The following is a 25,596-nucleotide window of genomic DNA, read 5'->3' as shown; positions in this document are numbered from 1 at the left end:
AAGTCTCCGTCGCCTGGATCCCTGCCCAAAACCAGCCCTGGTGATGCCGGCGAGGGGACGCAGGACCGGCAGGACCGCCGAGCAGAGCCGGAGGTGTTTCCCTGGGGGGTGCAGGTCCACGGTGCCCCAAACACCAACTCGATGCCCCAAACACCAACTCGATGGCCCAAACACCAACTCGATGCCCCAAACACCAACTCGATGGCCCAAACACCAACTCGATGCCCCAAACACCAACTCGATGCCCCAAACATCAACTCAATGGCCCAAACACCAACTCGATGCCCCAAACACCAACTCGATGCCCCAAACACCAACTCGATGCCCCAAACATCAACTCAATGGCCCAAACACCAACTCGATGCCCCAAACACCAACTCGATGGCCCAAACACCAACTCGATGCCCCAAACACCAACTCGATGGCCCAAACACCAACTCGATGCCCCAAACACCAATTCAATGGCCCAAACACCAACTCGATGGCCCAAACACCAACTCAATGCCCCAAACACCAGCTCGCTCCCCTCTGCTGCCTTTCGCCACCTTGCCAGTGCAGCCAGACGCGGGCTGCGGGGAGCGTCTCCATTTTGGGGACCAAGGTAGGACGGGCATGGTGACCCTGCCTGCCTCCAGACATAATGAACCCAACCGTCTCTCAGCTCTCGAAACGTCGGTCCTTGCCTTCGGCCACCGCAGACGGGAGACACCCCGCTGCGTTACGTGCCTTGGCTTTGCCTCCTCCAAGGGAGAGCTGTGCTTAGGCAAGAGGGGAACGAGTGTAGGCTTTGACGGCTCCTCTCTGTTGAAACGCCTCCCCAGAAACAAACTTCCTTCCCAGAAGTGAAAGAGGTGACGTAGCCCGGCATCACCAACCCCGTAGCCCGGCGTCACCGGTCCCATCAGCTCTCCACCGTCCTTGCCCGCAGCTTCCACCGTGGAGACGGCGGCCCTTAGCTGCGATGCCACGGAGGGATGCGAAACCACGGAGGGACCCAGTGGGGACAGAGGAGGCTTGGGGCGTCACAGGTCATGGTTGTGCTGGGGGAGTCCCCAGGGTGGGAAAGGCAGGACGGAGAGAGGCTGGTCGGCGCAGGGCTGCGAGGAGAGCTGTAGTTGAGGCCGAACAGCCTCAGATCCTGACTGAGAGCGATGGGAACGCGACAACGTGGCCCTTACGGGCCAGGCAAGAGGTTAGGGCCTTCAGTAGCCGCGGTGGGCTCAGGCTACCTGCACGGAATAACGGTGCAAGGATGAAGCTAGCCAAGTTGCAACGGGCAGCGGGGCGGAGGGAGGCCTCTGTCACGCGCAGGGTGCTCAGAGAGCCCGGCTGAGCGTGCCTCTCCATCCCCACAGCCCCCGTGGAGTCCCCGGCTCCGCCAGCCCTCAGCAGGGTCTTCTCCGAGGAGCGGCGAGTCTCTCCTGGACCACCTTTCAGGATGCATTGAGGCCTGTGAGCTGCATCCCCGCTCCAACCGGCGCCTGAAGGACTGCCCCAGGGTGAACCCCTCGGGTGCTCGAATTCATCCCCACGGCGAACAGCGTGGTGCTGGCTCCGACCCGCGGCCCTGCAGGCTGCAGAGTACTGGTGCCAACCAGAGCCGGGGTCTTGCTCCTGCTTCACACTCTCCGCCCTGATTTCCACCGCCAGTGCCCCAAGGAGACCCCAAGGATGCTCCCCACCTCTGGGTGCCTTGGGGGAGTCCCTGGGAAGGCCGGCAGTGACCTGGCGGTGCATGGAGACAGCACGCTGCCTTTAAGAGCTACCAGGGCAGGCAACGGGCCGGGTTTGTGCAGGGTTGCCTGGAGGCTTGTGCCTTCAGACCAGGCTGCAGAACAGGGCTGGGAGGTTTCCTCAGCAGTGCTGCAACCGCTCCTTCTGACTCCTGAAAAAGTCCCCGAGGAGTCTCTGTGTCACCCCCCCCATTGCCCAGGGGACAGGAGAGCTCCGCAGTGCTGGTCGGCGTGGAGTGGGTGCTTTCCGCCCCCGGGGATGCCAGCGTCCCCGGATGAGAGGGGACGAGCTCCTCGCTGAGGTTTCACCCAGGTGGAGACCGAGGCGGGTGCCTGCGATGAGAGGGGTTTTGTGTTTCTTTCTCCTGGCCGCCGTTCCCCGCTCAACCCCCACCCCGTGCTTCTCCGTCGGGCTGGGCTCTGACTTCACCCCCCAGGTATCCAAAGAGACAATGCCGGCGGTGGTGGCCAGCGCAGCATCCTGTCCCCTCGCCCCCCCGGGTCACTTCCCGGGATTGTTCTGCTCTGCTAGGACAAGGGCTGGCCCTGGGGACCGGGAACGGACGAGCCTCACGTGCCTCTCGGCTGGCGGTATTTCATCCAGCGGCAGAGCGTGGCCGGGGCACGGATGACGGCAGGTTATCCTGCCCCAGACAGGTTATTCCGTCTCTCTGGACTTTCTCCTGCTGCCTTTCCCCCCGCTTTGTTAGGAGCTGCCCTCCTGCGGTCCCCACCAGCGGCAACGTCGGGCAGCCCTGGGCCGCGGGGCAGGAGCCTGACGTCCATCCCAGCCAAAACCTTTTGGCTGACGTTGCCGAGACCGGCCCAGGTCGGGGCGAGCTCCGGGGAGAACAGAGGCACACAGCTGATCCGGGCCGGGGCTCCCTGCTGGCTTAGCTGGCATTAACCTCATAATTGAACTAATTAAACTAATACCAGGAGGGTCCAGCCTTGTGTCACCATTCCTCTGGCACCGAGCCTGCATTCAAGCGGGGGGCTAAGCCTGCAAATAACCCTCCTCACCGTAATCAGCCCCGCTTTTCTGCACCCAGAGGCTAGCAGTCTATTCATACAACGATCTTTGGACTTGAAATACCTTTTTTTTCCTTGTAATTCTTTATGGTTTGGTTAGTATGATGCCCAGCCACACGCTCCTTTCTCACTGTGTCCCATGAGTTTTCGTGTCCTGCCCGTCCTACCGCTGTAGGGCGTGTTTAGATTTTAAAGTTCAACTCTTTTCCCATTTTGCTGTGATATTTGCTTTTTTATGGGGTGTGTTCCTCGCTATCTCTTGGCTCCCAGCTGCGTGCTGGCTGTCAGTACTTGGAAGGCCGATGCCGGGTAGATATCGCTGGTAGCCACTGCGTGCAGGTATCAGGTGGACGAAGCAGCATCCTCCTCCCTGCAGCCTCGCGTGGTCCGGAGCATCCCCTCCTTCCCGCTCGCCCTCTTTGTGGTCAGCTCGGACCTGGCTCTAGGTCCTCCTGCCCGCCCTGGGTCAGCACGCAGGGTCAGCAGCTCCATCCCTGCACGCTCGCGGTGTGGGGTTGGACGAGAAACCGGTTGCGTCCTTTCTGAGGATCGCCTCTGGTTTTATCCCCGCCCCGGGAGGGTACGGGGCTGAGCTCTCGGTTAGCAGCAGGACAAGGCCATGCCTTCTGCAGGCAGCACTGACAGACTGCACCCATCACCGGGACCGCTCTCTGGGTGCGCTTCTCCAAGCGGGGTGCCAGATGCAGGGTGGACCAGAGCAGGGCAGGGACGGGTCCCGGAGCACCCAGTGCTTTGGGACGGGGTGGATGGGGAGACAAGGAAACGGCAGTGGCAGGAGAGGCAAAGGGCAGCGGGCTCACCACGAAGCGATGGCAAGGGGCAAACCAGGGGCTGTGCAGACGAGGCGGTGGGACGCTGGGTGCTGCCAGCTCCGCTCCCCCCCCAGCCACGTGTTTCCAGCTTCGGCTATTTCAGGGCTTCCTGTTTCCCTGAACCGAGCGGCTTCCCAGCACGCTGGGGACGAGGCAGGCAGCCCTGGGCCGGTCCCTGCCTTCGTGTGATGGGTCTGACTTTCACATCCAGCCAGGGGGGATTTTTATTTCCTTCTGGTGAAGCTCCCGGGCAAGCGGCGTAGAAAACAATGGGCAGGAAATCATCTGCCTTCCCGGTCCTGGCAGCTCTGCCCGTGGAGCGTGTCTGCAAGTACCTCCAGGTCCGGGTTTCTCTTCTGAAGTTCCCCCACGGAGCAGCCCAGTCACCGCCGCAGCGCTTGCGGCTGTCGGGATGAGCAGGACAGCGGCGGAGCGGAGCAGAGCCCTCTCCTTCCCTCTCTTCCCCAGCCCCACAGCCCTGCTTCTCCTTCCCAAAGACCATTGCTTCGCAGAAAGTCTGTTTTCTGCCGAGGTTTCCAAATTGCACCTCCCCGTCCTGTTTGTTTCTGGTTCTTCCAGGCCTTTTGCACGCTATGCAAACGAGAAAATAAATGCTGATCTTCCAGGAGGAAAAAAAAGGAGAAGTTAGTTCATTTCATGGGAAAATGGTGGGGCTGTCAGTCCCACGGGAGCTGGACCTGGGGCTGCTCTGGGGAGTGCAGAGGGCAAGGACCTCCTCTGCAGGGCACGCAGGACTTCCCAGACCTGGGGACAGTGACTCGGAGAAGGGGGGAGAAGGGGACCAGAAAGGGACCAAACCAGCAAGCAGGGCAGGAGAGACCCGCTCCCTGCCACGCGTGCCGGGCCTCCGGGCAGAGGACGGGTCCTGGCCATCCCTAGGGAGGGACCTGCTGCCCGCCTGCCCCTCTTCACCAGCCCTGATGGCCCAAACGTGGCGGGGGAAGAAGGTGGAAAGCCAAACCCAGCAGCCCCTGCTCCCAGGAAGGCGGTGGGGGGCTGAGAGCACGGCCCAGCGCGGTGCACGTCTAAAGGTGGGAGCACCACACCACGCACGGGGATGCGGTGGGGCTGGCTGCCCGTCCAGCGCGGCCGCCTGCGGCTGAGGCCAGGGGAGTTGCTGCTCATTTCGTGGCACCAAACCCTGGGGAGCCCAGCCGAGCCGTGCGATCACTGAGAATGTCACCTGAAGCCAGGGTTCACCTCATCAGGGCTTGTGGCAGGGTCCTCCTCTTCTAAAGGCTCTTCATTTACATGGCATGATGCCGGTGCCATCTTCTAAGATCGCCGTTATGGTAAAACTAAGGTGTCTCTCCTCCCACGTCCCGAAAACAGGAGCGTTGCCAGCCCCACCGTGACCTTCACCCTCTTTGCCACCTCTCCTGGTGGGACACGGGAGGTCCGAGGGTACCAGGGTGTTGGGCACCGGGTGCAGCCTTTCAATGAAGAGCTGCAGGGCTTCCCACGCCATCCGAGGAGAAGTGACTGAGCAGCCGTTCCTCAGGAACGCGAACGCATCTGTGCATCTGCGTCCCGAGCAGGAGCCCGGAGCTTGCAGAGCCTCCCCAGCCAGGTGAACCTCTGCTCCCGGGACGAGGGAGAGCCGGAGGTTTGGGTCCTGTCCTGCCCTGGTCTGCTGCCGGACTCAGCTTCTTGCTGGGAATGAGACAGGTTCTTGCTCCGCTTCCAGCAGCATCACCCCGCTCTTCTGGCTCCCAGCTCTTCTGGGTTGGTCTGGGTTCTCTTGGGTTCCAGGCCCAGAGAAGAAACCAGCCGGGCTTTGAGCCAGTCTCCACCGGAGGAGAAGAAGATGTCCCCAAGGTAACCCGGGAGCTCAAGCGAGGTGCTCCTGGGTGGTGGTGGCCTCTGCCTGGCCGGGCAGCTCCTGCCTGCACCACTGCTGCCCTCTAGTGCTGCCAGCATCCCCGCCACCGCCTGTCCCCAGGCAGACTGGTGGGACTGGTGACGGACTGGGAGGCGGGCTCTGGTGGCGGGGATGCACTGGGGGGGCTGGCTCCTACTGGGGACACGACCCGAAATGCCCCAGCTGCTGCCCCAAGGAGCGTAGTGCTGCTGAGGATGCTCATGCAGCGGTGGGGGGGAAGAATCCCCCTAACAACCGCGGCCCGTGGGGCTCCGTCACGGTGCCTGGCCCATGGAGGCGGGCGGGGAGAAGGGAAACTGAGGCAGCAGGGCTCTCCCTCCTCCCTGGCTCACACAGCAGCTCAGGGCTCCGCTCCGACGCTGCCCCCGGCTTGGCATGAGGGTGGAGGGGGGTTACGGGGAGCGTCCGGGCAGAGACCAGGGGGTGCAGCCAAAGCCGGGGGGTCTGGGCTGGGGGGGGGAGCTGGGTTTAGCCCCCGGAGCCCTGAGGTGCCCGTCCGGCGGGGTTTGGGTGGGGAGAAGTGGAGGGCGGCTGGGTTTGGGACGGTCCCCCCGCACCAGAGCTGCCTTTTCTCCTCCGGACTTGTCCGCTTCGGGGGACAGGAGGGACGGAGCCTTCGCGGGGCGCGGGGAGAGCCGGCAGCCCCCGCTCTGCCACGGCTGGGGGTCCGGCGCCGGCCCGGGGCAGGGCGTTGTCGGTGAGGTTGTCCTCTGCGGCCACGCCAGGAGCCAGAAGCAGACCCGGGGGTAAAAAGTTGGTTTCCCGACACCGAGCCCCTGTTTTAAACCCACCTTTCTTCCACCTTATGTATTTTCTGCCCCAAGGGACCCTCCCCGAAAGCGGGGCTGGGGGCACCGAGGGGGCCGAGCCCGTGCCGAGGGACAGGTTCTCTGCGCTAACGTCTTTCGTGGGTGTTGAGTGGATTGATGGGGAAAGTGTTCCTGGCGTGGGGAATTTTCCCTTTCCCGGGAGCATTTTCCCCTCACGGTCGGACTTTGGGGGGGCTGGGAAGTGCCCATCTCGTACAAGGAGGTGTTCTGCAGCCGGGGGCATTTAGGGAGAGAACCCCCTGCGTGTCCCCCGACTCCTCTGCGGGGGCCGGGGAAGGGTGGGCGAGGGAAGGGGGACGCTCCTTTTGTTAAGAGCGGGTGACAATCCCCCCCCAAGCGCTTCGGCAGGGGTGACGGCCCCGCCCGGGGCTGGGTGGCGGTGGGTGAGCGGGGCCTGGGGAAAAGCACGAGAGGTTTGGGGGGGTCCACCCCCCCGGCCCGCGGGGTGGGATTTTCCCCGGGGTTTCAGCGCGGGGGGCCCAGCGGGGCCCACGGCCGAGGCGGAGGGCAGAGCTTCTCGCCAGGACCCTCGGGACCTGCGGCACCAGCCCGGGGGGGGAAATGGGGGTCAGAGATGGGGGGGTCAGTGGTGGTGGGGTCTGGGATGCTGGGTCGGTGATGGGAGGGGGGGTCAGGGATGGGGGGGTCTGGGATGGGGGGGTCAGTGATGGGAGGGGGATCAGTGATGGGGGGATCTGGGATGGGGGGTCAGTGATGGGGGGGGTCAGTGATGGGGGGGTACTCTGCTGGGGAGGCCAGCGATGGGGGGATCTGGGATGGGGGGGTCAGTGTTGGGGGGGTCTCTGCGGGGAGGCCAGCGATGGGGGAGATCTGTGATGGGGGGCCAGCGATGGGGGGAGCAGCAATACGGGGGGTCCGTGATGGGGAGTCTCTGCTGGGGGATCAGCGATGGGGGGGTCTGCGGTGGGGGGCCATCGATGGCGGGGAGGGGGTGCGGCAGGACCGGGACAGGGGCCGGGTGCGATTCGCGCTGTGGCCTCACGGTGGCCTCACGCAGGGACCCTCCGCACCCGCTTTCCCTGCCCTTGACCCCCCCCTTGCAGAACGAGGAGCATACCCCTTTAAGAGCCCGGCGCCCACACTCAAGATGGCGCCTGCAAGGCGTGCCCGTGGTTCACCAGCTGCGCAGCGCGCCTGCGCGCAAGCCCTGCCCGGCGAGAGGAACAGGGCGGACGGGCCGTCCGGCGGGGGCGGGGCGGGGCGGTGTCACGCGGGCGCCCCCGCCCCGCCCCTTCCTCGCCCCGCCCGGCCGTGGGTGGAGCCGCCCGTCGCGCAGGTGCAGCGGCCGCGGGGGGCGCCGGGGGCGGCGGCGGCGCTGGGGGCCCGGGCCGGGGCCTGGCTCGGCCTCGGCGGCGGAGCGGGGCCCGGAGCGGCGGAGGTACGGGGCGAGGGGCCGGGGCGGCTGCGGGGCTGAGCCCTTCGGGCGGGAGTGCAGCGCTGGTGGGGCGGAGCGGTGCGGGGCGGCCGCGGGGCCGGGCGCGGGGCCGCCTGCCGCCCCTTCTCCCCTCTGCGTTTTGGCCGTGGCGCCCGCGGCCTCGGGGAGGGGAAGGGCGCGGGTGTGGCGGCTGGCGGCGGGAGCAGGAGCTTTGGCACAAGCCGGCGTAGGAAGTCGGAGAAAATCACGAAGCGGGAGAGTTCCCGCAGCCCCGGGGCGGGCGGGGGCTCCCCGTGAGCTTGGCAGGGGTGCGGCGGCCGGAGCGCCCGCGGCCCCCCCGGCCTGAGGGACGGGGCTGCGCTGACCCCCGGCTTAGCGCTGGGGAAGGCTCTGCCTCCTGGCTGCGTTCCTTGCCTGAGCAGGTGACTCCTTCTCTTCCAGCAGCTCCAGGAAGCATCAGAGAGAAGGCAGGAGCGGCTGAGCCTTGGGAGAAGGTACCGATGCCGCTTGTTGGATGGGTAAATGATCCGATCCCCTCATAATCGTGACTGACCTGAACGCCGGCGCTGAGGGCAGAGAAGCGGGGCAGCCTGCGGCGATGTGATGAGCTGGCGGGGGGCACGGCACGGCACCCGCTTTCCTTTCTGTCTGCCTCTGCTGCAGCGCGCGCGGCCGGAGCTGGTGTCCCGCTCGGTCTGTTTGGGTGCTCAAGGAAAATTCCCATCTGAAGGACCCTCCACGTGTAGACGGGGCGAGAAGTAGGGCAGCCAGAGTTTGAGAATCCTTAATATGACGTGTGTTACCGGCTTCTGGATGTTGTGAGCTTTCATTTGGCCAAGTTTTAAAGCCTTCCTTAAGCTTGAAGGTTGTACCTCAGTTTTCTTCGTGGATGGAACGAAAGGAACGATGTAGCTTTTGGCGCTTGTGCAAAGCAGGTGTTTGTGAAAAGCACATTTCATAATTTTCCAGGTGATGGTGGCTCCGCTCTGGGCTCCTGGTGGCTGTGGGGCCGGGTGGCCGTGGGGTGGGACTGCGAGCAACGGCACCTGGGAGGCAGCGGGGACGTGTGGCTGGCAGACACCGCTGCGCTCTGACTCCCTTTGTTCCTAGAAGGACTGGAAAACGGGGTTATTTTTGTTTTTAAAATACTGCTTGAATGACGGTTGTATAAAACGGCAAATAATTTTTAATTCTTTGGGACGCAACGGCCAAATAATTTTCTTGCCGGCCTGAGCTGGAGCCTTGCTGAGCTGCTCCTTACTGAAGTGGCCTCCCACCCTCTGCACGGTGATGGGTGAAGGTCTGTGGTTTATGACCTTAAACTTGGTTGCACCAAAATATCTGTTGAGGTTTGGATTTGGTTTTGGTTTGCCCAAGATTTTGCGGCGTTGTCGCTAACAGTTGTTCGCCAATCAGAAGCTGAAATGGTTTGGGAGCAGCACCCAACCCAAAGTGGTTTTTTTTAATGGAGTTGTGTTGTACCTGCACCTTCTAACCCCCCCGTACGCCCCACACGCTTGAAAACATAACAGCAAATTTCCTCTGGTCTCCTGGGGACTCGTAGGTCGTGATCTTCAGCTACTAGAAAGCTGCAGAAGTTAGAAAATCACTGTGGGCCCTAAGATATCAAAGCTCATTTCTCTTTTCTCCTGCCGTGTTTTGTAGGAGGTTCTTGGGAAGCTGCGCCACACAGACGTACTTTTCTTTTCTCTTGCGTCCCTCGCCATACAGCTGTGCTGCTGCTTTCGGCTGCCGTGTGCTCTGGGTAAGCCCATTGCATTTCAGGACTGGGTAACGCTGCGAGGCAAGATTTTCTTTTCATCTAAATACCTTCCTTCGGTCGTTCTCCAGCATTGTTTTGTCCAATTCGCATTTGATCTGGTTTGTTTTTTAAAAAAAAACAACCCATGAAGCTGGTAATTGAGTAAGAAATGTGGCTGTGTAACACCAATATTTCAGAAAATATCTGTTAACGATACCTTATTTTTTTGGCTCTAGATGTCTTGGCAAGGCAAAAAGCCGGTTGTGCAATTGTCGTGTTGCAGCATGCAATTAGAACATGGAGTCGCTTGCTCTCTGGATAAGGAGCTGCTCTTCGGCAACAGTTGGTTTAATGGGAGGAATCGTGCAGCGAGCTCTTAGGTCGGCAGTCGTTACTGTCACGCGAGCCGCCGGCAGCAGGGTTCAGCAGAGGGATTTCAAAAATCGGGGGGGCAGCGGCTCTGGCGTGGGGTGGTGACGGGTGGCTTCGTGCTTGGGGAGGGTCTCCCGCTGCTGAGATGCCTGGAAACATCTCCCGCAGCACCTAGGCTTGTGCTGCCGCCGCCTAGGTTTGGTATGGGGGTTTTCAGTGCAGGGTGTTGTACACAAACTTCCTTTTTTTACCTGGGTGTAGCATTTTCAAGGACGTGTCTGTGCGGTGGTGGCGGCATCCTTCCCTCGGATTGAGGTGCTTGCTGCAGCTCCCTGGGCTCTCGAGGCTCGCCTGCTGCTTCTGCGCCTTTGCCCTGTGTCCACCTTCACCCACCTCCTCCTTCCCCAACACCCATGTTAGTTCTTTCCCTCTGCCACGGTTCCTCATTTTCTTCTTCCCTCCTTGGTGTGGAAGGTGTCTCCAGCTGGACCTGGTCGCTAGTGAAGGAAGGCAAACCCGCCCCCCCAAATTCCTCACCTTGAGCACGCTTACATAGGGGTAGAGTTCATCCATGTCACATCGCAAGTCATTTGGGGGTTCTGGGGGTGGATGAACTCCGACTGGGTGGCTGGCACCCCAGACTGTGTGCACAGCCAGGCGAGGGCTGGCGGTGGCTGACGTTGCTGTCATCTGGTCTTAGACTCATCCAGCGGGTTTGTCCGGGAGTTTGGATTCAGGTCTGAGTGCCCGAGTGCAGAACTGACAGCGTGGGTTTGAATATTTACGTGCGTCTTGCGTCATGCTTTTAATTATTCTCTCCGGAATAACAACTCACTCTTGGTTATGCAGCACAGCTTCACGTGCAGTTGTTTCTGAAGGACTGCGAGCCCTGGTTTTGGAAGATCCTTTTCTGAATGAGTCCCTTGAGCGTGGAAGCCCACCCGTCTACTCGGTGTAGCTTGGGCAGCATCCGAAGGCAGAGCAGATGAAGGGCCCTGGGGACCCTGCCGCGTGAGACGGACCAGGCACAGCCCTTCAGCCACGGTAACCCTGGGCCCATCTCTGCCTCCTTCATAGGGGAAGCTACAAAGCCAGATGATTTGGACTTGTGTGGTGCTGCATACCCGTCGCTGTCATGCTGCAGACGTTTGCGTAGTCCTTTTGGTTTAAGGCAAATGCTCGGATACTGTGAAGCAGTGTGAAAACACTGTAACTTGTGTTTCAGGGCTTGTTGCGGTGATGCTGGAGGTGTTTCATAGCTGTTCCCCTTCTGCACGGCTGTGTCGTGGAAGGTGGGATGTTGGGTGTGCGTCCCTGCATCCTTAGGGTGAAACCATCGAGGTTTTCCTCAACAGCTATTGGTTTCTCAAGGCTGAGGAATGGGTGAGACTGTCTCCGGCGAAGCTGGCTGTTGCAGCACCCTGTTGTTATCTGGAGAAGAAAGAAGCGGCCGTGCTGTAGGGCAGAATCGGCTGGTGGTCTCCAGGACAGAACAGGCTGCCCTGGAAGCTCCTTCTGTCTCTGTACGGCTCTTTTTCATTCGAACTTCAGCAGCCAAGTGACTGAACTCTGGGTTCGTCTGTGTAGGGCGCGTGTGTGTGTTATTCAGAAGAAGGGATGCTACGGGCATGCTTGGGTAATGGGGGAGATGGGAATACCCAGACGAGTGCTTTGGTCAGAGGCAACCGGTGGCTTTTTGGGCAGTGGGAGATTTTCATCGTGTCCCTGATTTTCATCTTAACAGTCCTTTTGCCTCTTTATGGGTTTTTGCTTTAAGCAGAAAATTCTCAAGAAATTTAAGTATCGTAGTGAGACCTACACAGGGTATGTAAAACTACCTCGATTTTTTTTCTTTTTTAATGACACCTGCTACAATATCACTTTTTAAAAAGTTTTAAATAAAAGAAATACTGCTGCAGTCAGCAGCAGTCCATTTCTGTGCTTCTTTGAGACCGTAAGGACCGTAATCGATAAAGGGGAAATCCTTTGTGTGTTTGTATAGTGTCCGTGATCTCTGAAGTGCTGCATGGCAATACATTGAACAGTTCCTGATGAAACGTGTGTGCAGTTGCATTTTCCAGAACACTTTACAGCAAACAGCATGGAAGGTGTCCCTTAACAGAGGGTCTGAAACCCGCACGGTGACTCTGCCGCCTGCTGCGGATGAGGCCAGCGTGCCGCTGCCGAGGCTCCATCCTAAAGGTGCTTCCTGAGAACCTGGCTGCAAATTAAATAGAGGATCAGGCTGCTTATTTCACTGGCCATAGCTGCTTTACTCTCTAGCCAAACTTCACTTTTCCCAAAGGTGATACGGAAACCTCTTTGTATTTTGAAGGCACTGGCATCGTGGGTAGCTGCAGAACGTTTGGACACCAAAACGTTGCAGCTTCTGCTGTTGGAGGGTGGAAGGTGAGCTGTCGCACGTGCATCCTGGTTTTGTAGGGAGCTGAAACATCTGTAGAAATTCAGTGAGTGCCAAGAGCTGCTTCAGCGTTGTGGTCAGCGAGTTAGCCCTGTTGTTTGTGTGCCAGCTTGTTCTGGTTCAATGCAAGGGGTTTCAGACCCGTTAGGCTGCAATTCAGTGCTTCCAAAATGCCATTTTTATCCCTCCTTTTCAGGAACTTCTGTTTTTGTTTTTTTTTTGTTTTGTTTTTTTTTTAAAACATCTAGTGACTGTACAAGGAAAGAGCGTGTATACTTTGGATCAAATAGCCCGTCAGCCTGAGGAGGTGCCTGCGAGCAGAATGAAATCCATTGACAAAAATGTATAAAATCTTCTGCATCACATGCACCGAGCAGCTCAGGTGGATTTTGTGGAGAGGAAGATGTTGGAAAGGTAACTTGTGCACGCAGCACTCGGGGCCTGGCTGCTTCATAGCATTCGGTGCGTGCCAGCCGAAATTCTCCCTGCGATTTGGCAGCATCTCTTTGGATCATGAACGCCACCTCCCTGGGCAAGCTTAGCAGCCGTTCTTGCCAGGCCTCCGGTTCTCCTCCCGGAACACCCTTACCGGTGCTACGGGGGGGGCTTTCAGGCTTTTCTCACCGAGGATTTTGTGCAAGTTGGGTTCTGTACGTTCTCTTTGTGCCTCGGAAAATCCCCTCTTAAGTCCATTGTAACCTATATTTCAGTAATTTGGGCATTTTCTATGTTGTCAAGCAAGAAGCAGAACCGCAGTGTCCCCAAAATAAGTCTAAACCCAATACCACGATTGTGCTGTTTGAGTTTCAGGGTGTGCTGTGAAGTGTCTCAAAAACAACCAAAAAAGATCAGGTACTCTGCTGGAAGAAATACAGTATTTGGCACTTAACAAAAGTATGAAATGACAGTTTTCCAGCTGAAACTTGATGCAAGCTTGAAACTAAACTGAACTCTAAAATATAATTGGAAGTATTTGTTGAAACCTTGCTGTCGTAGCTATGATGGTCCTTATTCTTTAAAAAAAAAAAAAAAAACAGGAAAAAGGAAAAGGGGGACAAAGTAGTGGTGTTTGAGGAGATGGTATTTTTATCAGTCTTTTTTTTTGTCTGACACTGTTTTGGGCATAAGCTTCCTCCATTAGATCTGAAAGACTTCAGCTCTGTAACAGCCAATTCTTGTCCTTTTTGAATTCCAGTAAAATAACTAAATGTAACATATATGAAAGAATGGGATGATCGTAAGTCACGTAATCCAAAAGCGAGGATCCTCTGCGTTTGTGTTGCACAGCTAGTGGTTACGGTGCATGAATAGCGTGTGACTACGAGGAGTTATGTTTTTAACCTGAAAAGTGGAAATGAGTTTGCAAAACACTAGTTCTGTGGCTACAGCCAACTTATTCTAGTCGGGAAGTAGAATATCATCTGTACCTTTAATAAATTGACTTATTTTCTTGTTTGCCTTATCGAGGTAAACAGGAAAGGACCGGTATTTAAAAAAGCTGCTGCCTGGCGAGTTGTTCTGCGTGGGGTGTGAAACTGCCCGGTGTGGTTTGTGGCGTGGGGGACCCGTGTGGGTGCCGAGTGTCTGTGGGTGCAGACGGCTGCAGAGCGCTGGCTGCCTGATGTCTGGGGAGCTGTGCTGCTTGGGTGGCCGTGCAGGGATATATTTTTGGGAACGGGGGAGAGAATATAAGCCTCTTGCTAGACTAGCTGTTGGGATCTGCCCGTTGCAATATCAGGAATCGCATTTGAGAAACACTACGGAGCCTTGAAGAGTGTCTGGGTTTAAACGAGGCTAGCACGGGTACTCTGTGCGCTTCCTTACCATAAAGCGGAACAAGAACGCTTTATATAAACCCCATATTTGGCCAGGACTGTTGGTTTTCATGCTGCCTCGAAGACTTTTCTGTATTAAGATCTTCTCGTCTTGCATCCACGTCATTTTTCCATTTGATTTTGGGGCGGAGGTGCTGTGGCTGGTTTGACACGCTGCTGTGAACTGCCGTGTGTTGCACCGTGCCGGACTGAAGCTGCAGGTCGTGGGGCTGGTCCCTCTGGACCCCGTCACGGGGAAGGATGGAGGGAGGTCCTGCAGCCTTCGGCCGCTTGAGCACCTTCGCTGCCGTCTGTCGATGAGCCCCTGCCTCCTCCTCACCGCTTGTCAGCGTGGGCTTCGGCTGTAGCTCCTCGAGCACAGTCTGTGGCCATCTCGCCTTGGAAACTGCCATCCAAGAAGAAGCCTACCTTCTTAACGAAAACAGGGCTCGTAGGGACGTTCTGCTTCCTAGGGCTCTCCTAGGAGAGGAGTTGGCCACGAGGACAGCTCTGGTTGTGATCCAGTTTAAGGCTAGAGATTTTGGCAGGAGGTAGCTTTAGAGTCTTCATCCAAGGTGTTGATGTTTTCAGGATGAAAACCGTGTCAGATCTGTTCTTAATGCTGAAGCAGTCTCCGTGATGAAAACCACCTGCATTTATTCTGGCTGTTTCACTCTGCATCATGTGTTAATCGCACTCTTCCCGTTTGCCTTGGGAAGGCTGGATGAATGAAGTGACACCTGCCTGTATGTTGTTGAAGGTTTCCTGACCTGAGGATGGCCTGTAGACGCTGTGGAGTCATCGCTTACCAGCTACACAGGTATGTTTTAAAAACCAGGCTCTAGCTCAGCTGATACTCCTGCGCAGAGACGTGCTCGTCAGCCAGTTTCGCCATCCTGGATTTCCAAAGAGGGTGGTAATGGCAGAGAAGCTGCTGGTTGTGTTTCAGTATGGAAGCGGCTGTAAATAACTGAATTTAGTCTGGAAAATACAGAAAGCTTAAAAACCAGTAGCAAACCCCCCCTTAACTGTCTGTGGCACGGCACAGTCACAAACTGCCTGTAAATTTGGTCTTTTGCCTTTTCAAGTTAGGCTGCTTTTTGTCAAAACATGAACCTGAAAAGGAGCTGGAAGTGTTTGTGAAGGAGCTCTTGGCTGTTAGAGAGTGGTGCGGTGGTTATGCTTCAGGACCAGGGGAAGAGGTGTCTGAGCTAAGACTGTGGCTTCTTAACTGAAAGCTAAAATAGAAATTGCAAAAAGTTTAGGAGGAAAAAAACCAACCCAGCGAAAGCAAGGTGGTCTGACTTGCGTCTTGGCGTTTACTGTGTTTCTATATGGTGAAATGTCTTAAAAAAAAAAAAAAAAAAAAAAGGATTTCTGGAGAAAAGCACTGAAATGTCCATGATGGCAGTAAGCTCGCTGGTCAGGCTGCTTTGATCTGAACTCCCAACGGCTCGTGTCATCCTCCTGATCGGACGGCTGGGAAATCTGGACGCACCTGGACAGAGGTGCCGTTTCTGGACAATGACACCTGAAAAATCATCGTCGTCGTTGTTGGAGGTGGTGGGCGCGCTTGTGTGGCCTTCCTGTGATGGGGACAAGGAAGAGGAGCCGCACTCGAGCAAAGCTATGGTGGGGTGGTATTGTACAAGAGGATAAACCCAAACCTGTTGGGTGACTAAATGAGAGGTGAGCCTGGACCCGAGAGCTGCCCGAGGCCCGCAGTCAGCGTCACGAGAGAGGTGCAAATCAGAGCCGTGTTTGGGAACGTGAACGGCGATGGTGCAGGGCCTGGGCTGGCGTTGCTGTGGGTCCTCTCCTGAATCCCAGATGGCTCACGCCAGGCACGTCTCCGTGGATTGGAAGCAGAGGCGTCTACCCTGGGAGGAGAGATAAGCAGCACGTAACTTTAGAAACAGGAGCGGGTATTGGGAAATCCAAGGTGTAGTCTGTCTCTCTAAATAGGCCGGTTATTTGAAGCGTCACAGATGCTTGCCCCGGTGAAACAGGAAAAAAACAAACCCTCTGAGAAGAGCGGCATGGCTCTTCTGAGGGACGTCGGGGTCGGTCTGGCTGTGTGCGTCTTCCCACGCTCATCCTCAGGTGTCTGCAGGCGGGGGGCACGCCATGCTCGGCATCTCCAGTGCACCGGCGTACCAGCTTTTCTGTCCTTCCCTGCCTCCCACGCGGCTCTTTGCTTCCAACAGCCGTAACCTCTGCGGACCCAGCTTGTAGGTATAGTCAACTGTAGGAAAGAAAAATGGCAATACCAACAAAAATGTTTAAATGGGAGTTTACTGCTTTAGGGGGGTGGGAGGGTGGTTTGGGAGCTGTGGTTGCATGTCAATGATTATCAGGAAGAACTGCTGCTTGGCTTTTGGGAAGTACAGGAGGTGATGTAGCATACCAAAAAGATGTTATCTGTTGGAAATGTAACCCACTTGCAACCTGCAGGCGGTTGTAGGGCTGCTTCCGAATTCCCCTTCAAATAACAGGGAAAGCCCTGAAGGTAAGAAAGGATCTGTGTGGGTTGGGGAGGTAACACCGCCTTGACAGCGACTGCTTAGAAACCCCTTTCCCTGCCGAATTTGTAGGAAACATGAACACCGCCTGCGGGTCAGTGCCCGGTGTCGGTGCATTCGCTTCCCCTGCTGCGTACCTCACTTTTGTGCACGGAAACTTGCTGGTAACTCCTCTGTGCAAGAGCTTTCCCTGTCGCTGTCTCGCGTCGTCCTAAGAAGTTTTTAATGGGAATGTGCCCCCAGCCAAAACAGGGCCTGGTTTGCCAGAGATGATTTAGCAACGTAGCAATTGGTAATTCCAGTAACGTTGTAAACAGTCTTGTTTGCTGACTGGTAAATGTCACTTGCCTTGTTTTAATACAGTTCCTTAAAACTATACCCGACGTGATTAATATTGCAAAGCGCCCGGGAAGAGGGAGGGAGAATGAGGTTTCCTGGAGAGGCCAATTGATGCAGCGGATAACTGGCAGGAAGGAACTAAGAAAATATGTTTCTAATAATGAGTTGTGATTTACTGGTGCTACCAGTGACAGCTGAGCTGAACTTGTGCTAAACAACGTTTCTTTTGGCTTTTGGAGGACCTACGCTGATCTTTAATGGAGCCGGCAGTGCCTTTGGTTGCATCCGTGTGCTCGGCGCATCGCGCTGCCGGAGCAGCTCGTCCCGGTCGGTACCTGCCTCGAGTCGTGCCGGGGGTTGCGGCTGCGGCAGTGCGAAAGCTCCCAGTGCGGTTTTAGGATGGGGAGCGTGAACCCAGCAGTCCGCTGCTTCAATGGATTTCGCCTCACCAAGGAAGGCTGTTCTGAGTGAACCCGTGCCGCGTGGATTACCCCTACCACTCGCCTGGACCCACAGGCACCTTTCACGCCAGTAGTTCAAAACCAACAACTTCCTGCCGTTTCCACAAGAGGTAATTAAGCTTTTCCCCCATTTCATGGATGGAGACACTGAAGCAGATGACAAGATTTAGATAAAAACCACAAGTTGCTTTGTGGGACGGGATGCAGCCCTACGGCTGTTGGCTCCTGGTCTCAAGTCTGCCCGCCCTGCCTGCGCGACCTTGTCTCGTAACGTCTTTTTGCTCGTTGGTACCGCAGGAAAAAAAGGAGCTGCTGCTCCTTTGTCGGAAAGGAAAGCGAGGCGCAGGAGCGAGAGAATATCAGCTGTTTGCTTGAAGCCCTTTGTTCGCGGGGTGGCTCTCGGGAGCAGGCCTTCCCCAGGACTTGGACATCCCTGTGCTCTTTTCCATCACTTTTTCGCCTCCGCAGCCGTGTGCGGCGGGCGGCTGGGCCGGCTCTGGCTCTGTAACGGCCCTGACTGGGCACTTCGTGGATATCCTTGGCCTTTGTTCTCCCATCGGGAAGGCAGATGTTTCCAGAGTTCCCATCCCACTCTGTCGTCTTGCCTTTTTTTTCCCCAAAGCACTTGGAAAGTGCATTCCTACTTGATTTTTGTTTAAATGCGCACATACCCGGGGATTAGGAGCAGCATGCACAGTGTTTACGCATACGATGACAGCCAAAACTTTTCTCACAGATACCAGGTTTAGAAAGTTGTACAAGGCCTTTACCAAGGTATAGGCCTTCCAGGAACTGACGGGGGAAAACTACCTGCAAATTAGTGTAGAAGTTGGGGTGGAACGACTCTTGATTGCCATCTGGGTAACGAGGTCTTTTATCTTCGCAAGACGTAGCACCGTGTGCTCCTTGGATCTGCTAGAAATAAATAGGGATTTCTTCAGCGACCTGAACAGTTCAAAGCTGTTAAACCTTCTTGCATTGTAAGTGTTAAGTGTTTTTATGCTTGTCGTGTGGAAAACGCCAGGAGAGAGGTCTGTGGCTGCTTGTTCTCCTCTCTCTGGTCCCTCCACTGGGAAAACCAACACAAAGCTCTCCTGCGATATGCCTTATGAGTATATTTTGCTCCCCTAAAGTCTTCTGACCAGCTCCGTGTAGCTGACGTGAGCTGTGGAAATCCCTGGTAAAGCAGGGGAAATGGGCTGCTTTTTTCTTAGTTCTAGAAATCCCTTTTACGTAAAGTGTCTGCAGCAGCAAACCGTTTCTTTAATCGGTGGTGGATGATTGCAGGGGGTTTTTAATCTAATAAATGAAATACTGGAACATCTTGCTTCTGAAGATACAGTTTTCGGGCAAGTATATGTGATTCTATTAACAACAGTCCCAGAAAGAAGGTTTTATTCAGAAGCCAAGCGTAGTTACTCACGAGCCAAGGGTGAAATCAGCTGTGATTGATGTTTGCCTCCACTTGAGTTTCGCACTGTACTGGGCTGAGCGGCATAAGCCGTGGGGATGATGAATTATTCAGGAAGAGGTGATGCTAATGAGGACTTAAGGACATCAGCTATAAGCGTCCGCGTGCCTGTCAGTACATAAGCATCCCGGGATGGCAGTGAATCCATTAACACGCTCTATCAGCCCCATGTACTAAAGTGCCAGGGAAACCCGGAACGCCGCAGGATTCGTACGCCGCTTTCTGGCGTTACCTGGTGAAACGCGACGGCGCGTGTTACCTTGCTGGAAGGATGTCAGACCCGAGCGTGGAATATTGTCTCCCTGGGGCCCGTGTGAGTACGTGTTAAAGAACGACAAAGGAACCCCGAACGAGCCCTAAAACAATTCCCGTCTCTGTGTTGGGCTTGTGTTGGTAGATTTCCCAGTTTCTCTAAAACCATCCATTGTTCCGGGCCAGCCTGGCCGTGCAGCCCTCGCCTGGTGTTTGTTTGCCTTCGCTCAGGCGGCCGCCGAGGAGGAGATGCCGCGGGGTGGAGCGGCAGGCTCCCCCCGGCCGGGTCAGCCTTGCCCCCGTGTGCCGGCGCCGGCGGGGCTCCGTGCCGCCCGTCCAGCCCGAGAGGGACGGCTTCTCCAGGTGCCTGCTCCTGCGCTAGCGCTGGGCTGGGGGAGCCCCGAAAGCCCCTTGGCCACCCCGGGAAGGGAGCTGTCATCTCCTGGGGAGAGGGGGAATGGGAGAAGCGGACTGATGCTCGAGGGTGAAGCAGTTGTTTGCTCTTCAGAGGAGAAACAGGCAGGCGGACGTTGAGAAGTGAATATAGGTAAATAAATGCTTTTACGACCATACACTTAAAATACAATGGCAAAAGGCACGTTGATAATCTTAATTGAGCCACTAAACCCTTCCGTTAGGTGATTTATGTGCTGTTCGTGAAACCAAGCCATTGCTAATAGCAACACGTTTTGGAACGTTTCATTTTCCCCTGAAGACATTTGTATGTCACGCGCTGCACCCAGGGGCAGCTTAAAGGCGGTGTAAAAAATCCTCTCGGTGATCAGCTCACCTCTTGGTGCAGTTCCGTCTGTGCAGAAGGGGAGATGGGTTGTAGTCACTTCAGACAGCGCAGGGAACTGGAGGAAGGAACGACTTGGAAAAATAGCATCGTCTCTTTTATAAAGCTACAAAAAGATACTTCCAAGGGTTCCACCGGTATCTGAACCCCGATTTGTTTTCAGATGAGGGCTGAAAACCTTGGAGCTCTTCTGTGAATGCTGCCTCCAACTTTGTATGCGCTCTGGTTTGATTTTTTTTTTTATTTTTAGCAGTTAAAGAAAAAATTACAATTGTGGGGGATTTTTTGGTTTTGTTTTGGTTTTTTTTTTTTTTGAAGATCAGCGCTCAGCCCTCTTGCGATTCACTTGAAGTCTGCACGTCGAGCCCGGGCCTGGCAGGGTTACATGTTTTGTGGGCTGGAATACAACGACATCCAAAGCAGCTCGCTTGGTTTACAAGCAGACTGAAGTTTCTCTCTTGTGGAGTAACCTCCTCTGCTCTGGAAGAGAAATGTTGTTTTTTTTTTTTTAATGGCAACGTGAGCCTCTGGAGTGATAATATTGCAGGAAAGCCTTGCTCTGCTGGCTCCCAGCCAGACATAATGGCTAAATGATGCATTTTTCTCTCCTTTCCTTTGTTTGTTCAGTTACAATTGGCTTCTTTTTTTTTTTTTTTTTGTTCTTATTTGTGTAGCATTGGATCTGGTAATTGTGGGAAGGGATGTGCCTGCCCCTGTGAAGAGATGCTGTGGGGATGGAGAGAAGAAGAGCTCTGAACTATCAAAGCTCAGCTTAGATTTGCTGATCTCTGGAAAAAAAAAGACAGTCTCGTCATCTGGGCTTTGGTTTTTCCTGTGCAGTAGCCGCTAGGTGGTAAGCTGGCTCCTTCCCCCGCAGCAGCAATGACTCACGTCGGCGGTCAGGATTTCTCCCTGCTCCTTTTTAAGTTTTATTCTCCTGGTGCGATGTTTTTGTGGTGCTGGTGGAGCCGGAGCCGAGCCTCCCGTCCGACGGTGGGGGGAAAAAAATGCTGCGGGAACTCTTACCACGCCCTGACTCGGGAAGCGTTGGACCTGCGTGCTGGAAGGGCCGCTCCGAGCCCACGCGTCGCTGGCTGGGGGCTCGGTGGATGCGAGCGCGGTAGCGGCGGTGCCAGAGCTCACCGGTGCCGCGGCTCGCCGGTCCCGCTCCTCTGGCTGCCGCCCCTGCGGAGTGCCGCGGTGGCTCTGGGACGGGTGCTGCGGCGAGGCTGGGGGAGCAGATTTGCCGGGCGTGCCGGCGACGTCCAAGCACGAAACGGGGAGAAGAGCCTGCGACGTCTGGTGCTGACTGAAAAGCGCTGCGAGGGCTGAAGCCACCGTCGCGGCAGAGGCTGGGGCTGGGTTTGCTCTGCAGGATGGCAGTGGGGTGCTCCGGCTTCCTGGTGGCGAGTGCTGTCATCTGACTCACTTCCAGGCATCGCGGGGCCGACCCCGTCAGGTTTTGCTCATTGCTTCGTTGCTTCCCTTTGCTTGACTGCGACGGGGAAAACCAGGACGGACTGAAAAAGGCAGAGGAGGTGAATGGGAGCGGCAGGAGGAGGATGGCTTCTCGCTCGCGCGAGCGTTGGGTGCCCCAGGAGCCTTTTGGTAGGTACGTCTGCTGCGGGCGCGTCCCGGGCAGTGCCCCTGACCTGGTAGGAAAGAAGCAGCCGTTGCTCAATGAAGTACTGTGGTAAATTAACAACGTAGCACGAGAACAGTTTTTTTTCCTTTGGTGCACATGGTTTGGCCTGGAAAGGCATCGCTTGCCCGTAGAGGGGGCATTTTTGTAAGAAAAAGCAACTTAAACCTGTATCTCCGGGGTCTGCTTTAGGACTGGGAGAGAAGCGAGCACTGAATTATCATCTTCTGTGTCCTTTTTGTGCTGCATACCTGCTGGCTGTTACCTGGTCTCTGCTGCGACTGGACGGTGGTGTGCTTGTGGGCTTGGTTTTGGTTTTTTAAGCTGTAGGCGAGAACAAACTTGGGGACGGACTGGGGGGAGCAGGAGGTGACATTGCTCCAGTTTTCAAACAGGGACTTCTGCTGCCTGTGCTGGCAGTGTCGTGCCTTCTGTCGGCTGAGGGGCTCGGCTCCTGGCAGGGCTACGGATTTATGCTTTTTGTGCAAAGCAAATATGTGAATACAGACATATTTTAAACCGCCCCTCCCATATATATACACACACACACAGAGTCTTACTGGAAAATACCTATAAAACCACGCTATGCTGCAGACAAGCCCTGCGACGCACAAGCACAGAGTTTCTTTAGTTCTCTGCCGGGGTGAAAGATGCCATCCCTGCCTCCTGGGCTGGGAGCTGGCATCCCCTGCGCTCCCTGGAAGCAGCTTACCGGAGGTGCACCACAGCACTTTCATGAAATTTAAGTTTTTTTTATTGTTAGCTGGCAAATAATAGCTTTGAATTCCTCAGTTTCTCCTGCCTTCGGTTCTCCGTGCACGCCGATGGAGGACTGCAGCCCCCGCCATCGCTGTGCTTCCCGAGCGTGCTAAAAGCGTTGCTGGTGGCCGGGCGGCGTGCGGCAGCTCACGGGCCTTCCCGAACACCCAGTTCCCCTCGGCCAGTGCTCAGCGTTTTCTTTACTGGTATATTCTGCACCAGTTTAATGAGTAAACAGGGCTTAAAAGTTAAGTAACATTGTGTTCCACAGAGTAGGGCTCAGTGAAGAGCCCAGCGCGTCACTTTTACAATGCCAAGGGTTTTTTTGTGTGGTGTGGTGGCTTTTTTTTTTGTAATAGGAAGTGCTTTCTGCCGAGTGTGTAATTCGTACTGTTTGCAAATGCTGGCTGGCTTTTTCCCTTCCTGAAATAAGGCTGAGCTGCATATTTGGTTCCTCTATAATTCTCTTGAAAAATATGTATGTTTGCAAGAGGAAAGCAAACACGGCCTATCTTCTCATTAAGATGAAAAGATTCCCACTTTCAGGTTTGCAAGAGCTATTTTTGAGGCCAACACCTGAATTTTTTTTCCAATTTAGTTTCTTACTATGTTTTCAATGCTTGTGCTTTTGTAGTTTCCCTGCCGTCCTAGAGAAGAGGAGGAGAGACGACAGGTCTTGTGTCATGGTCTGGCACGGGCAGCTCCTTGAGATGGCTAGGTCTGGCAGCAGGTCAAGGGTACTTAATTAAGATTATTTATGAAGTTTAATAGCACACTTCCAGATTGCATTTTGCAGCTTCCTGTGTGGGTGGTTAAGAGTCATCGTTCACTTGGGTTGTTTTGATAGTTTGCATACGTCTCGGAGCAGGACAGGCAGGTGAGCTTGGCACATCTGGAGGGCATCACAGCTGCATTTCTGCTGCGAGGATCCTTCCTCCGTGATGGGCTCTGCAGGAAATACAAGGACACCGTGGGAGGTGAAATGGTCAAAAAAAGAAGGAAAAAAAGTCATTGCAAACCTGTTGAGAGCACATGTGAAGATTATTTAGAAAACATATCAGCAGATGTCACTTGCCTTGCCTAACATGGTGCTGACCCGAGTCATTTTTTACCTGCTGTTAGAGTGGATTTCTAATTGCTCTGTCTGGTAGTGATCAGCAGGTAGAAATTGATTCACAGTCTTTGTGGGAAACATGAAGGAGAAAAAGAAAATACTTGAGAGGCTTTTTAGACCAAGAACTTAGAAATATGATTGGTTTTCCATAGAGAAAAACATTATCCGAGGCATTCGGGCCGCTCTTGTGTTTGAGATCATAGTCGCAGAAGTTAGCGTTAGCTTGTGCACGGTTATCAGATAGGGGACTTTGTATGACACTTAATTTTCCAAATGGTCCCAATCCCACCTCCAGCGGAGCTCTGATGCACCCGAGTGAAAGCCGTGGCGGTGGGTGACATGGGACAGTGCACCTGAGCTGTGGCAGCTGAGACGGGGGCTGTTTCTAGTTTTTGGGGTGGTTGCTTGCCGTTTGTCGGTCTTATTGCCTTGATTAAGCCTGTCTCGTGCCTGGCAGCTGGTTATTCAGAATCCGGTTGGAGCCTTTTTCCAGCAGGCGGTGGATTGAGGAGTAGAGGATATGCGTGTAGGGTCCTTTACTATGGAAGGGTTTTCCTCTGTGAAGCTTAGCTTGGGTGTGCAAAGTTTTCTAAACCTGTTTTCTTTTAAGAACCTGGGCACCCTATTGCTGCGGTGTTTGTATGTCTTTCCAGTTGAGTTCCGATGCCATACTGGGACTTGTTTCTGGCATGTGGCAATATGAAATCTAGCACGAGAGCTTTGCTTGGAGTTGTTAACATCCAGTTTTGTCCTGCTCTAGCCCAAACTGCAGGTGGTGTCGCTGCGTTTTGCCTTCACGTGGGACTGAGCAGTGCAGCCCCCGGGTCTTTAGGACAAAGTGTCAAGCGGGTGTCAGGCCGGTTGGCTTAGAAAATGAGTCTTCATGCTTGTGCTCTAAAATTTTTCCCTTTGCTCCCAGGTTTGGAAGCTCTGGCCATGGATCAGAAAGGCTATCGACGGGGGAGTTTCCAGAGCAGCACTAGCGATGAAGATATGCTGGAAATAGCAGGGGCATCTCTGGACTTCTCCATGGCAGACGATGACCCGCCACTCGACAGGGAGATAGGAGGTAATATCCATGCATCTCTTCACTTTCTGTTTTTCATAATGGCTTTTGGTAGGATTTGATGTTAATATTTTCTGTATGGGTCTCACTGGCCTCTGCCGAGGGTGGGAGTCTAGCGTTTCACAGCACCAGTACGGATAGTTTGCAGGATGCTGCACTGCACCGCCTCCGTGAATAGACTCCGGCAGAACAGCTGAACGCTTGCTCACGTGCCGCGTTTGGCTCCCAGCATTGCTTTGTAACGGGGGCTGGTGGGAGGCACGTTTTCCGTGCAAAGCAGAAGATCTCCTTAAAATAAAAGGCAATTGCAAGAAGCGTGTGAGTGACTTTGTTGTGGTGGGGAGGCACTGCTTGTCTCTCTCCAGCAACCGAGCTGCCTTATCTTGGGCTGTGTGCATCCAGTAACCTGTCAGAGGGGAAAACTGCTCTCTTAGCCATCTGTGTGGTTGCTTTGCTATTAAATGTAGCATATCCTCTCCCACCACTTTGCTTTTAGGGCTTCTGGGTAGTCCTTTCTGGAGTTTTCAGAAATAGCTGCTGTAGGGAAGAGCTGGCCGTGCCGCGAGGGAGGTGTCGTAAGCGTGATGGGCAGGGACGACAGCGCAGAGCGATTCCTAGGGGTTTGTGATTCGAGCAGAGACTCCCCCCTCCCCTTCCCTTCTTCCTTACCTATAATTTTAAAGGTTGTCCGTTGTGGAGAGAATCTCGAAATGTCCCGGCACAAAGGGGTTTGGTGCTGAGCTTGCACGCAGCCTGAGACGCTGCCTTCCCCAGCGTCCAGAGAGGGTCTGTTGCTGCCTCCTCTGCTCTGGGCCTGAGGTGGTGAAATTAATGGGGGAGGGATGAACCTGCATGGTTTTGCTGAGCTTTGGCATTAGATGAGCAGGGTCTGCCTGACTTTTGTCTTCCGTGAATTATCATAAATTTAGTTTGAAAGCAAAAGTACTGAATTTTGGACAGCAGACTGCAAGTCTCCATGACTTCCCATAAACCTTCTCGTCCTCTTCTTCCCCCACTCCCCTTTACTGTAGGGCAAAAATTAAAAAGAAATGCTTCTGTTTTGCTTCTCAGCTA

General features: G+C 55.1%; 1 protein-coding gene across 7 annotated transcripts in view; it reads left to right on the top strand.

The window, feature by feature from the left end:
- The first annotated feature begins 7,612 nt into the window (after positions 1–7,612).
- Positions 7,613–25,596, top strand: part of LOC142414963 (H(+)/Cl(-) exchange transporter 5) — a 44,761-nt gene continuing 26,777 nt past the window's right edge. For 2 of the 7 annotated variants that reach the window (XM_075512811.1, XM_075512810.1), the window contains exons 1-2: positions 21,382–21,553; positions 24,376–24,525. In XM_075512811.1, coding sequence (XP_075368926.1) covers positions 21,484–21,553; positions 24,376–24,525 — 220 coding nt within the window. In that variant the 5' untranslated portion in view covers positions 21,382–21,483. Of the gene's footprint in view, positions 7,712–8,169; positions 8,246–21,381; positions 21,554–24,375; positions 24,526–25,596 lie in introns of those variants that run through there. The other 5 variants (XM_075512814.1, XM_075512815.1, XM_075512812.1 and 2 more) reach the window with 5 other exon arrangements.

The sequence above is a fragment of the Mycteria americana genome, chromosome 10, assembly GCF_035582795.1.
Source record: "Mycteria americana isolate JAX WOST 10 ecotype Jacksonville Zoo and Gardens chromosome 10, USCA_MyAme_1.0, whole genome shotgun sequence".
NCBI lineage: Eukaryota > Metazoa > Chordata > Aves > Ciconiiformes > Ciconiidae > Mycteria > Mycteria americana.
Note: the sequence above shows the minus strand (reverse complement) of the source record. Positions and strands in the feature narration are given on the sequence as shown.